Source organism: Coloeus monedula (genome assembly GCF_965178545.1).
Source record: "Coloeus monedula genome assembly, chromosome: 1".
Taxonomy (NCBI): Eukaryota; Metazoa; Chordata; class Aves; order Passeriformes; family Corvidae; genus Coloeus; species Coloeus monedula.
The window spans coordinates 24,379,470-24,393,131 of NC_138781.1; the positions used below are offsets into that span (position 1 = coordinate 24,379,470).

Genomic DNA, 13,662 nt, shown 5'->3' on the forward strand with positions numbered 1-13,662 from the left:
GAGTGTGACTATCCAAGTGTCTGAAAGAGACATTATCAAACCATAGTGAGTGAATGCCCCACTAATCCACTGCTAGGTATGGATTTAGTTATGCATTGCAATTTCTCTTCACATCTGCTTTGTTTGAAAGCAGTAAAATAGAGAAAGCTGTCACAGTTATCCACCAGTTCAAAAAGCTCAAAAATCATGCTTTAGTGTGTTTTATGGAGCTCTCACTGCAGCTGAGATCTATTGCATAAGCTGGAAAACAAAATTATCATATTTTATGTTTTCTGTTGTCTGATGGTAAAAAACGCTACCTTTTAGGCTGTTGCTGAGTACAGAGATACATTTCAAAACTCTGTTAATCCCCTATGCTGCCACCTGAGAGTCCAGATAGCTGATTTTTAATTTCTTTGTACATTAGCTAGTGTATGATAGTGCTGCAATATGAACATATGACCAACAAGTTTGCCATGTAGTGCTCAAGAACATAAATCAACATTGTTCCTTGGAATAAAATATGCAGCTTTTATCACAGAGCATACTGTACAGAATAGACAGTGGGATGGGTTTGCTGGAAGGGGCAGGGAAGGAGGGCTCTGTCACCAACCTCAGCATCCCAGCAGGCCAGGTCGCGTGGTGGAAGCCCCCTGTTCACTCCTGCTCTCCCCCTCCCCATGGCCACTTCCCCACCCCCATCCAGAGTGATGCACCCAGTGCTGTGTCCCTCTTCAGGCCCTGTTCCTCTTGCTCTGTACCTCTCAGCTCATGTCCCTGGCAGTGAGCTGCCCCTGGCCCTGCACAGCACTGGGACAGATGTCCTCCCCAAATCAAAGTGGTGCTTCTAGCACAGGCTGTGACGTGCACTGGCAATAGGGATTTCCCTGTGTAATCGCAATCCTAAGTGCCCTGGGTGCCCAGATGAATGGACTCACTTGTATCCTTAGTTTTTCTGTGATGTCCTCAGAAAACTTACTTCCATTTCCAGCCTTATGTTACTCTTCACTTGAGACAGTCACTCATACTTACTGGAAAATTTGGACTGAAAGCTCAGACCATCTGGCTAATAAGCACAGAGAACATGGTCAGGTCCAGTGTCTCTTGGCTTTTTCAAGAACATGGTAAAGGCAAAGGCTGTTCAAGAGGGCAAAACAGAAGGAAGTGCGATGAGTCAAAAAAGGCTCTCCCCTCCTCCTTCCAGCCCAGGATTCCTTAGCCAAGGAATGATCATCACTGCACAACTTTCAAAAATGTCTCTTGTGATTAGGAGGGACCATGCAAGAGCTGGGATTATTTTATTTTCCTCTGATCTACCCTTCTCAAGTGCTTAAGAGAGTCCTACCTCTTTTCTCTCCACAAAGCCATCTGAGCTGTTCGTCAGTACTTCACAGAGCTGAGGGTTTCAGCAATAAATAGTTTGAGGGCATTTTGAGGCTCTGAGATCTGCAGCCTCGCCCTCTGCAGCTGAGACTCAGCATGCTCCTCCCTAACACTTTTTGGGCTGAAATCAGAAAGCTATTTTGAGAAGTCAGATTTCTCAAAACTGAGAAAAAATAAAATCTGAAACTTAAGTGCTACTGAGTGCTCACTGCCATATTTAAAGGCGTAATTCAGTCTGTTGGGGATAGAAAAACTGTGGGTGTCTATACAAAAAGGAGGCAATAAAGAGTTGGATAATTCTCTGTCAGCTCTATTGCAATAGGTTTGTAAAGAGCTTCTTTACTGTGTATCTGGAGTTCAAGAGAAGCTTTCCATCTGCATTACTGCAGAGCACAGTCTGTAATCTTTTTTCAGTCTCCTATTAAATAAGAAAATAGAAAATTGCAAAACAAAATGAGGTGAGCTCTACTTCACTACATTTTAGTGTCTGTGGCTTTAAAAGGTTCTATGATAATTAGAACTTACATTATTCATACTGTACAGTTTTGTTTGAGTTTTGCTTAGGTTAGTTCACTCTAGATGGACGCAAAATTGCTCTTATGAGACCAGTTAAGGAATTCGTTTTAATTGCCAGTACAAAAGGGACACTTAGGTGCCTACTAGTGTATACTATATCAGAAAGAAGAGTATCCAAACTATATGATGAATTTAAACCATACTAAATTCCTCCTTCAATATAAACTGATTATCTAATTATCTGAATACTGTTTTTAGATTTAAAAAGAAGTCTTGGCAAAGGTGGAAGGAACAAACCCTGATAAAACTGAATCAAGGAAATGCCTTCAATATTAAAACAGGTATTTACCAGTATTTTTGTAGAATAGGCTTCATAGCAGTTTTAGATCTAATCCTATTTGAAGACATATTGAAGTAAACCAATGAGAGTTGCTCCACCAGATCAAGCAATCACATGCAGAAGCTCTGTGGGCACTGAAACAAAGATTGGAAATTTTTTGTTTAGCCTTTGTTTTTTTGCTTGCACTCACTGATGAACACTGGAGAAGTAGATCTCAGGTAAAGCAGATGCATATGCTGCTGCAGAGGAGCACTGATCTATGCAAGATCATGTTTCTGCACTTAAAAGGAGGTTATTAAGTCTTTGGATTCACTCCAGCTCTCGTTGAAATCGTGGTAGAATCCCTCTGGATGGCACAGCGGAAATTGTACAGGCTCCTTGTGCTCCAGTGCAGCAGCCTGGCTGCATGAGGGAGCAGTAAATACCATTTGTCATCACTGTTTTTCTCATTAGACTTCCCTCCCACTTTTAGAGAAAAGGGGGGGGGGGGGGGGGGGAGAGCTTTGCCAGCTGTGCTACTTTCTACCAGATGCATTTTTATTAAGTGTTTCATCATCAGTAAAAATCAAGATTCTCCTTGTTGAAAATTACGGTAACAATGCAAAGCTTTCTGATTTGGTAATGTGTATTTTTCACGCTCTACTCTTTTGACTCTTTAAATAGCTTTTATTAGTATAATCCATTCTTTTTATCTTGCTTCCCATACACAGAAAAAAATCTCATAGACAACAGAGTTCATATGCATTTATTAGATACTATGAGCTTTATTACTGCATTTCACACTAAGCTTTAAAACATGTAAACAGGCATTGCCATCTTAGAAAAGCTGCTGCAAACTTCCCGAGTAGTGCCCTACCTCCAAGAAAGCTCACTGAGCAAAACTATTGTAACTCAGCTGGCAGATACAGCATTTAACCTGTAGTTAATACATTAAGGCCTTTAATGAGGATCTGGCCCGGGAAAACAATAAGGCTTAAGATTCCTGTGTGGTCACCAGCTTGAAGTTCAGCCCCACCAAGTCAGACAATGTGATGTGCTTTGAGTTGCAATTGCATTTAAAACCTTTTCTCACAAAAGCAGGTGTGTGCTTTTGTGCCTAATCCGATCTGTCTGGAAGAGCACCAGTTTTGTCCATATTCATCTGAAATTATGGTCAGCACTGCCAGTACAAAGGGGACCTTCATTAAAAGTGACTTGTTTTATTCCCACATAATAGATACAGTGTCCTACATTTCATACGTTAGTCTTTAACTTGCCTGAACTATCTCTCTTTTATAAATAGTTCACACATGAGCTGGGAACGCTCATTTCTCCAGCATTTATTTGGAAATCACAGCTCATGATCACACCAGTGGCTAATGCTTTTATGTATCTTGTTTACATATATTACTTTTTAAATATCACTGCTGTTCATCAGGCTCTATATTCTATGATTAACACCCCTTCTCCTCAGCAATGAAGTAATTTATCAGATGACAGACATTATTGTACTGGACCACCATACAATGAAAAATGAGGCTTACTTCAACAGAAGCAAGTTTTTCTGTTTTCTAATTATTGCCAGTGATAGTCTTTCTTTCTAGAAAGACAATGAGGCAGATTTTGCTTTCAATAACACTGATGTAAATGCATAATAATTCTGGCAGAGCCAGAGTGCAGTTCTTCCAGATTCACATAGTCATAGCTGAATAGTGTTTCTCTAGCAGAACAGATTTCTTTTCCCTGTCTGGGTTAGAACAGCTGCCCTCAGCCATATGGCTGACTTCAAGCTTTGGGATAAAATCTCTCACCTCTGATCTGAGACACAAGTTTAGGGATTTTTAATTTTTTTTTTTTTTAACATGGCCCATTGTTTCTAATAAATGCTTCTTTCTAAAAAAAGTTCCATGTTTTCTACCTCCTCAACTGATGAGAAGTGACAGAGAAACAGGAATGCTTGTGGTAATCAGAAATCTGACTCCAGGCATACAAGCTGAATTCATTGTCAGTTTGCTACTACAGTATAGAATTGCGAGAAAGCCATTTATTGGGGCAAATCACTGTTAAAATTATATGTGGTGAAATTCTGCTTGCCATCATGTAGCTTATCAATAAAAATATTATGTGGTTCCACATTAATTTTTTTTCTTTTCTCTTTTTGACATTTAAAATTCCATTGAAATATGAAGATGAAGACATTCTTTCACTCTGGAAATACTTTATAAAGCAAATCCTTGAGTACTGCCACAGACCTACGATGAAGAATCAGTGCAGATTTTCATTTTTATAATTTTTATACAGTTCTTTGCAAGATATCTCTAAGAAATTATCTGGAATAATGGGTCACAATGAAAGTTAAAGAGCAATGATGTTGCAATGGAGTTTATTCAAATCTGCTTATTCCAGCAACTACTTTTCAGGGGCAGGTATGACTGTCCTGTGCAAATCACTAGTCAGGAGTTTCAGTGGCAGTTTGCCTATGCAAACCCGACTGATTATAATCACTGCTTCCCTCCTCTACAGTAGAAATTTGCACTGTGACACACAATAGTAGATGCTGGACACTGGCTACTATAATAAAAGTTAATTTGCAGGATGGTATGGGCTGCATCAATTTTCAACGTGGCAAAACACTAACAGTTGGCCCAACCTCGGGCCCGTGTTGCTTCATCAGCAAACTGAAAAAGGAAGTAAGTAATGAATCATATAAAAGGCTGTAGATGACAAGTGTTTAGATTAGTCAAAGTCACAGTAGTCTGAAGGGATAGTAAACTAAGAACACAAAGCAGAGCAGCACAGTGACAGCTGAAATTCTTTGTAGCTAAAAAAAAAAAAAAAACAAACCAAAAACCAAGAGATGAAGGCATTTACCTGGAAATATGGTACAATTTATGTAATAGCTTCAATAAGGAACTGAAAAAACTTCCATGAGCACCTCCTTTCCCTGCCCCACCTCCTCCAGAATACTCTACAGCCTGCTCACTAGGAAACCCTGTGAGAATTACGGTTTACATTAAATTTCTATGTGATACCAGGTAGATAAGGGATTAAAACCCAAACCTATGATATTTCACTGCACCCTTTAGCAGTAAGCCCTTAGACTTTAAATTGTATTTTTATGCAAGAAAAGAAAGTGCCTGTGGAACAGCTGCATTATAAAGGGCTGCAGTGGCCACTGCAGCACCCTGGTCAATCAAGAGAGCTCTTGCTGAGACCCTGAGCTGGCATGAACAGAAGAGTACCAAACTCTTGGATCCTTTCCAGGACATGAGCAGGGTATTGCATTGCTCAGGGCATGTTATGATGTGTGACAAGGCACCCAATTCTGACATCAGAAAGTAGAGTGGAGCTGCTCTAAGATTTGGGACTCCCTTTAAATCCTAGGTCCACTTTTGTACCCCATTCTAAAGATACTCCTATGAAAGTCAAAGACCCAGAGACATAAGAAGTAATAGTAATTTCTCAAACATGATCCCAAAAATTATACCCCATGGTGTTGCTGTTAAAAGACAGCCATCCTCTACAGTTAAACACCATGTTTAAATTGAACTCTGACTTCCTAAACAAGCTCATGTTTTTATAAGCCATGGTCAGAACATTAAATAAACACAGCCCTAAACATTAGCATTAGGTATGAAAAAATATTCAGAGGACGCTTTGGGCTGCTGCTGTAAACAGGACAGCCAAAATTCATAACCCACAGGAAGGAATACGGGCAATGTCCATAGATATCGTACCTTGGCTCCCCCAGGGAGTTTATACTGTCCCCTTTATTTGAAGGCTGGTTACCAAGAGAAGAGGTCTGGCATGGGACAAGCACTCAAAGCTCTGTCACTAGTTACCTGCAATTGTCTGCTACAGTGTTCTCATTCATCTGCACTAAGCAAGAGATGATTAAAATAAAAGGGGTTTTGAGACCAAGAACCAGAAACAGAGTGGTAGAAAGACAATGGCAAGCACAGAGAGCTGCTTTAATTGGGAATTTGGCAGTGATAGAAACATTAGTAAGAAAATCTTGACTACTTTGCCCATCGTGTTCCCTCTCCAAAATAGGCTTAAAGCACACGCCTGAATTTTTCTAACTGAAAGCCAATGTCATTCCAAACAACTAGTTTGTTACCCACACAAAAGCTATTCATATAGTGCAACATCAAACAGGAGACCCAGCAGCAGACAATCAGCTTAACTAAGCACCCCTTTGAGAGCAGGTCTTTCGAGAGAGCCAGCTGAGCTACAAAACTTCTGGGGATGAATAACCTCAATGCAATTTATTGGCTTTCTTCAAATAAAGACCTCAGTGTAAGGAAATGATTGAAGAGACAACTAAACTCTGTTAGAGTCATAATCAGCAAATTATAGGTTCCATTACACATATTGGTCTATACAACTCATTCAGGAAAATGACAGAACAAGCTTTTTTTTTCCCCACAAAAACATTTTATTAACATTACTTACCAATTTATATTTAGAAAACATTGTAGGTGAAATTAACTGAAATCCAGGCATGATTAAAATACAAAACATAAAAGGATGTGCAAAAGTATCACCATAGGCATAACCTACCATAAGAAATATAAAAGTGCCTCAAAAGAGGGATTACTCTTTTGTAGATGAAAATTGCAGAAACTTCTACTGCTCTAACAGCTACTGCATTATCACAAATATCAAGATCCTCTGCAGATGTAATCAGCATAGCTCCATTAAAATCAGTAAAACTATGCTGATTAATGCCATATGAGGATCTGGAGTAACAGCAAAAATTTCAGATGTCATGAAAAGTAATGGCCATGTTTTTATTTTAATACTCAACTAGCTTATTCATTGCCTTTGTCACAGTGTTTATCAAGGCACCCCTATTCCAAATTCTTTCCTGTGGGATGAGCTGCATTTAAATTTGTACTTCTTTTACTGTTATGACAGCTTCTGAAAGCCTTGACTATGAATGTTAACTGTAAGTCACAATCTATTTAAATGATAGGGCCAAAGTACGTAAATGGCAGAGCAATAAACCTCTGAACACACTTGTGAAAAGTTCATTTTCTTTAGTAAGCAGAGGATGCAAAAAAAAAATTTAAAAATCCATGGTAGCTTTTCAGTGTTGTAGTCTCCTTAGTTATACTAACAGACAATTGATTTTTCAAATTTTAATTGATTTGCAACAGCTGAAATATTCTCCCAAGGCAGTAGTAATATTCCCCCCATAAAAACATGGAACTCTAAACACCTGTCTTTCCAAAGTATTATTGCAAAGACAACAGAGAGAAAAACCAAACTTAGGTTCATTCTTCTATTAAATGCAGTTCCTTATAAAAAAGTAAATTGCACAAAAAGCAGTCCTGAAAGACAGAACTATGTCAGTATAAAACTTAGTGAAAAATATCTTACAAAAGAAGAAAGTGGAATCAACAAAAACTGTTTCAAACATCCAAGTGCACATCAGCTTTAAGACGTTGGGTTATACGTCTGAGATTTTTTAATCAGTTTTCTCACTATTTTTCTGCGGAACCCATTTGTCGGCCTGTTGATCCTCGGTTTCTGATTTCCTGCTAAAAAAACAAAGGAAGCAGTTAGGGAAACAGCATGACAAAACTGTTACTACTCTTTATTGTTTGGTTTTTTTTCATGTTATGCTGTTCAAGCAGTTGTCCAATAATAACAAACATGTCAGAAACTGTAAAATGTGTTCTCCATTCCCTATTCTCACACTCTAAGGTCTCCAGAGTGTTTACCTTTGGCACTGGAATCCTACTTTGTTGCTCTTTTCCTGAGCAGGCATCAAAGCTTTATCTAGCTGTCCTGCAGTGACAGCAGAATGGAACTAAATACACTGCCATCTATTAAAAAAACCCAAACCAAACAAAAAACACCACCCCCCCCCCCCCAACCAAAAAATCCCAAACTATTCTTATATTTGTCTGAACAGTGGCGTAAAGGTTAAAAAATACCCAGTGTTTCTGAGAGATGAAAAGAAAATTTGAGTTTCTGCACAAAACTCACAAGCTGCAGAGTGGCCTAAGACAGTCCGAGTTAACTCCAGACATGCTTTCAAAGGCTGCAAGAACTGTGTGAGTGCCGTTCAGAAAACAAGTACTCTGCAGTCTTGACTGAAAATCTTTGTCTTTCTGCTACCTATTTACCAGCATGCAGAGCCACTGTGGCCAGTTGCCAATTCTTTTGCTGTCACTCTAATGTGTTTGCTTTCTTTTCTAATATAAATTTTTAAAAATGAAATTAATCACAAACCTTTTCACTCAAAACACTATACATCAATTTAACAAGCAGTTGCATATTTGCACAGGGAAGGTCAACTGAATTCGAGACTCCAAAAGGTAACAGAAAAGATGCTGGGGAGGAAATAATGGAAGCAGAAGAGGAGGAGTGGCTTAAGTTGCCTGAATTATTTGCCTAATGTTGCAGTGCCAAGCCACAGAAATGAATATGCATAGCACAACATTAATTAGCACTAATTATGCCCTTAACTTTGGTCTTTGGCTGTACCAAGCCTTATTGAATTGTGAAATCCACAAGCTGATGAAAAAGCTTGTAACTGATACTTTACATGTGGCTATCTGGTGCTCTAGTTATAAGACAGACAGCATTTCCTTACTTCTTTCTTCCACAACAACAACAACAAAAAAAAAAAGGTGAGGAAGAGAGAAGACCCAGGTGAATCTGGCAGGGGCAGTGTGGAGGTGAGATGCTGAAGAGGCAGTTTCCTTCCTCCTCTCCCCACACACTCCAGCCTGGAGCCTGGTCCTACCACTTCACAGGTAGTAATGAATGCGAATTAGATAATCACAAGCATCTCTGATAAACTTAACATACTATTAGAGACTCTCTCATAATACAATGGCAGAGACACACTCAGACTTGTCATCCACAGAAATACTGCTGTCATGACTAACTGGCAGACAGTACTTTTATTTCTGAGGACCGTACTCCGGGTGCAATGTTTGCCCCAGTCCTGGATTTCCAGCCCAGAACTGAAGAATCATCATCTCCCAACATAAGGCTTCTGACTACACAACTTCAATACTGAAGTACTCAGACCTTGTGCATATTCTGTTTAAAACAGAGCTACTTTTTAGTTTTTCCTTTTTTTTTTCCCCAAAGGCAATATACATGCCTGATATGGCCTTAAATTTTTTTCCAATTAGTATCAGTTTTTAAAATACTAGCTATGTCTGTTTCCTAAGTGTTCTGGGGAACAACATACAATTATGCTTTTCTCTATTTCTCTCATTTATTTTCATATCAAATGAATTAAACTAGAGTATTAAAACTTGCAATAGCTGGTATGAACATATGACTGCAAGTAAAAGCACAACTGTTTTGATTTACAAACACAGCCATTAGCTGGTTTGAATAAAACCATTAGGAAAAAAATCAATTATCATTCCAAGCTTTGCCCCCACAGCCACAGATACAGCTGACACAGCAAAACTGAGGAGGCAAAAGTCTTCAGTAATGGGAATAGGAAATATGAGTAGGCAACAGGGAATTGAGGTAGGATGGTAACTTCTGAAAATTAAAAGGAAAAAAGTAAACTGATTTCACAACTGACTTTAATCCTATTTAAAACTATCCAGAATAAAATGATATTTTAATTAGTGGTCATGGAGGTACTGAACAGTTTGAAGACTGATTCCCTGTGGGCTCTAGAAAGCAGGCTTAGTCTTTTTGTGTGCCCTTCTCAATACTTCATTCAAATATGGTGTAACCACCTCACATCACACTGATCTTGCCAGAAGGATTTAGCATTGTATTTCAATTTTCCCTGCCTTCGAAAACATTGAGTCCAAAACACAAAAAACATACCCCTGTAGCAAGCCAAGGTGAGTAAAAGAACACTGTGAACACTTGTTACTGGTATGTGGATTGCTTTACCTGCTTGTGACTGACAAAATACAAAAAAACCACCCCTTACCTTTTCTACAGACATTGTAGCAATCCATTTCAGTGACAAAGTTGTTGGCATTTCCACCACAGCCAGTATATCTGAACTCTTTACATGATTTAGTCTTGGAGTCATAGTAATAGCGAGGCACAGAAGAAGAACACAGTCCTTCATCCTTTGGGCTATAGCATAGCAAGGGGCCAGCTTGGGGAAAAAAGGGCAAGTGGAAAAATAGACAAAGGAAAAAAAGAGAGAGAGAAAAAAAAATTACATAATCTCTGTAAATGGCTTCTTAAAATTGACCCTGCTATAAATTTTGTGTCTAAACAGCTCTTTTTCCCCTTGAATTGACACTATTACCAATGACTTCAGAGACTTTCTACATCTTATTCTGGTGAGTTGTGCATTTGAGAAAGCAACAGACCATCCCAGAAAACAGGATTATTATCCCATAAGTGAAATTCATCTGCTTTCCCCATTTGTGGTGCTACACGTATGATAGCTAAGATTTTTATGTAATCTTATTCCACAAATACAGGAATATAGCAATAATTTCAGTGGAACAACCTCTGTAGGAAAAAAAAAAGGCACAACTTTGCTATGATTTTGCCAGCAAATTCTGCTTGCAGCAAAATGTACAAATCCAACAACTTTCCTCAAGAGCATGTTTCTTTTTGCCTCAACAAAATTTTACTTTTCCTGCTGTAGACCCCTTATCAACTCATTAGAAGTGCAAGAGAAATAATTCAGCTTTCACCTAAGAAAATGCTGACAATCTGTCATCAGCCACAAATAAATGTCATCAAGCACTAATAAAGCTTAGGCAGTAACAGCTTTCATACATTCTGGTAGATTTTCAAAGATCCTATCTTGAACTGGATGTTCATACCAAATGATGAACCTGGTGTTCATACCAAAACTTAGTTATAGTCACCTGCTCATAATTACCACCATTCTTATTTAAAGCTCAAATAGAGAGACAGTGAAGAGTCACATCAGGCAAAACACTTTTATCAAAAGCAGAGCTGTTGAGTGCCAAAAACCTGAGCCACCTAACACCATCTCTCAGGCCTGAATTTTAGAAAGGTGCTTCTGCTTTATATTACAATACCACTTCTCTGAATGTGACTGACACAATCTCTGACACATCTGCCTCAACACAGATCTTCAACCTTATAATTTCCCTTCAGATACATCTCTCTAGAAGTAAAGAAATTATTTGGGTATAGTTATGGGTATATTTAAGATCACAGCATTTTTGTTCTTTCAGTAACAGCTAAGACAACATATTAAAATTAAAGTGGACAATATAAACATCTGCTTCACACAAGTCTTCAAATATACCACTGTATGGGTATTCAGAGAAAAACATCAAATAAAGTATCATCTTCATATCACTTTCAAACCATCTATTTTATTAAAAATTTGGAACAACCATTACTTTTTTCTGGCAGACAGTGGTCCATACAAGACTGCAAATCTCTGAAGTTATTGCCATTTCCATAACAGCCACCGTAGATGAATTCCTCACACCGCATCGAGCTCAAGTTAAAGGCATATCTTCTTAGATAACTCCTGCAAGGTCCTCCATCAGCCTCCATCCGGCATAATTTGGGCACTTCTGCAGAAAAAATAATTTCATCCTCTGTAAATTCACCTCTTCATGGTTCGCATGTTACTGCAGACAATACACTATTACTTCAGTTGCAAGCAAGTCCCAGTTTGTCCCACCTGCATTTTACTGGAGGAATCCAGTGCATTGATTAGCAAGTAGGTGCAATATTAAATTACATTTAAAGTACTAATAGATAAATTCCACACATCATCTCTGGGCCAACTCACTCTGGATTTTCTGCCTGAAATTGACATCAGCAAGAAGCTGCAACAAGCAGGAGGGACATCAGTCAGACTCGATCATCTTAAAGGTCTTTTCCAACCTAAACAATTCTCTGTTTCTAAGATTCTATGATACATCGAGTGGGTGCAAAGCGTCCGGCAAGCCACGCAGCCTCCCCGGTGTCCCCTCCAGCCCCCTGCCACCCCGGGGCCCTCTGGGACACTGCCGGTCCCTGGACTCACTCTTGATGGTCCAGCAGCTCTTCTCACAGTCGTCGAAGGTGAGGAAGTTGTTGGCGTTGCCGTAGCAGCCCCCGTAGGTGAACTCCTGGCAGCTCTGCGTGTGCCGGTCGTAGTACCAGCGCGGCACCAAGGCGCGGCACGGTCCGTCGTCGGGGGGCAGCAGGCAGGCGCGCTGCTTCTCTGCAGAGACACCAGCCACCGGGGCTAAGGCCACCGCGCCGGCGGAAGCGGCCCCGGCCCCGCGGGGTCCCACCGAGGGCCCTCTCCTACCTGTGAGGGGGCGCTGGGCCAGCGCGGCACAGGCCAGCGGCAGCAGCAACGCGGGCAGCAGCAGGCGGCGGCCGGAGGCCATGGCGCGGCGGGCGGGCGACAACGGGGACCCGGCAGCGAGCAGCGCTTCACGCTCCGACGGCAGCACTTTATATGCACCGAGGCGGCTTCCCCGGGCCGCCTCCTTGCGCAGGTGGTGGGAGGGGAGGGTGATTCAGCGGGTCAGGAGCTCTCCGTTGACCCGGCCGTCACCGGGGCGCGCCAGGCTGCGCGATGCGGGAGTCCGGGGAGCGCCCGCAGCCCCCGCCCCGCCCCGCCCCGCCCCGCCCCGCCGCCGTCGGGGGGAGCATCGGGGGCCGGGCGGGGGGCGCCGCCGGGGCTGGCTCCCCGCAGGGCTGCGCTGCCCATAGCCCAGGGGCCTCCTTCCCGGGGCTGCGGGCAGCTGGCTAGGGTCCACCCCCCGCCCCACTGACATTACGGGATGATGCTCAAAGAGCATTTCCTGTAAATCACGGCGAAATCCGGACAGGTCACTTAGCGAAAGCCCCCTCTCTCTCCCCACGTCGTCGTTGTCCCCTACCCCCCACCCCCCGAGGCCGCTCCCTGTTCAGAGGCTCCGGGTAGAGGGCGGTGGGGCACCGAAAATCAAACGCTGAGCCTGCTGCAGGTCCTGATCCAGCTGGATCGACTACAGGTTGCGTAGCGAGTGCCGCTGAGACAAACGCGCGGCAGTAGTTTACTACCGTTGTGTAAAACGCTGGTGAACTTGAGAAAATCGAGGCATCGTCAGAGGGCTTGGACTCTGGGGAAACCCGAGGGGCCGAATGGATAACACCTCTGGCCAGTGCAAAGAGAGATGGATTTCAGGAAATGTAATGACCTGTTTTATTCTGCAGATTTTAACCCCACCAGGCAATGGGGTGTGGTCTGTGGGAGGAGGGGGTGAGCAGCAGCAGCACACTTTCCCTCTCTAATGTATTAGAGACATTACATTAATTAGTGTTTTCCTCAGACTGAATATAGTGAGAGATAAGAGTGGCTGCAAATTAGGCGTGTTCTCCATAGATAACGACAAACTAATCTGATCTCCTATTGTTCTCTGCTCCCTTTACAGTGACATTGGGCCGAAGTCCTGCGGGCAGGCACTGCCCTCGATGGGGTACAATACAGGGCCCTGGAAATCTGTGGCCTGCAAGACAGAAGCCACAGTCTATACGGG

At 41.6% G+C, this 13,662-nt stretch overlaps 1 protein-coding gene across 1 annotated transcript; it reads right to left on the minus strand.

The window, feature by feature from the left end:
* Window positions 1-6,688: 6,688 nt before the first annotated feature.
* On the minus strand, window positions 6,689-12,691 carry TFPI2 (tissue factor pathway inhibitor 2). The gene is made up of 5 exons (XM_082295007.1): window positions 12,444-12,691; window positions 12,174-12,353; window positions 11,536-11,715; window positions 10,125-10,298; window positions 6,689-7,743 (listed from the first exon to the last, which is right to left on the minus strand). Exons 1-5 carry the CDS (start codon window positions 12,523-12,525, stop codon window positions 7,640-7,642), a joined length of 720 nt encoding a protein of 239 aa, XP_082151133.1. The 5' UTR covers window positions 12,526-12,691; the 3' UTR covers window positions 6,689-7,639.
* Window positions 12,692-13,662: the final 971 nt, after the last annotated feature.

Bases quoted from the DNA above. Each gene is read 5' to 3' on its own strand.
- TFPI2 (XM_082295007.1), bottom strand. From the start codon at position 12,525: ATGGCCTCCGGCCGCCGCCTGCTGCTGCCCGCGTTGCTGCTGCCGCTG. The intron at 11,716-12,173 runs GTGAGTCCAGGG...TTTTTTCTGCAG, and splicing joins GAGCTGCTGGACCATCAAGA to AAGTGCCCAAATTATGCCGG. The intron at 10,299-11,535 runs GTAATGGTTGTT...TTTTTCCCCAAG, and splicing joins CCACTGTCTGCCAGAAAAAA to CTGGCCCCTTGCTATGCTAT.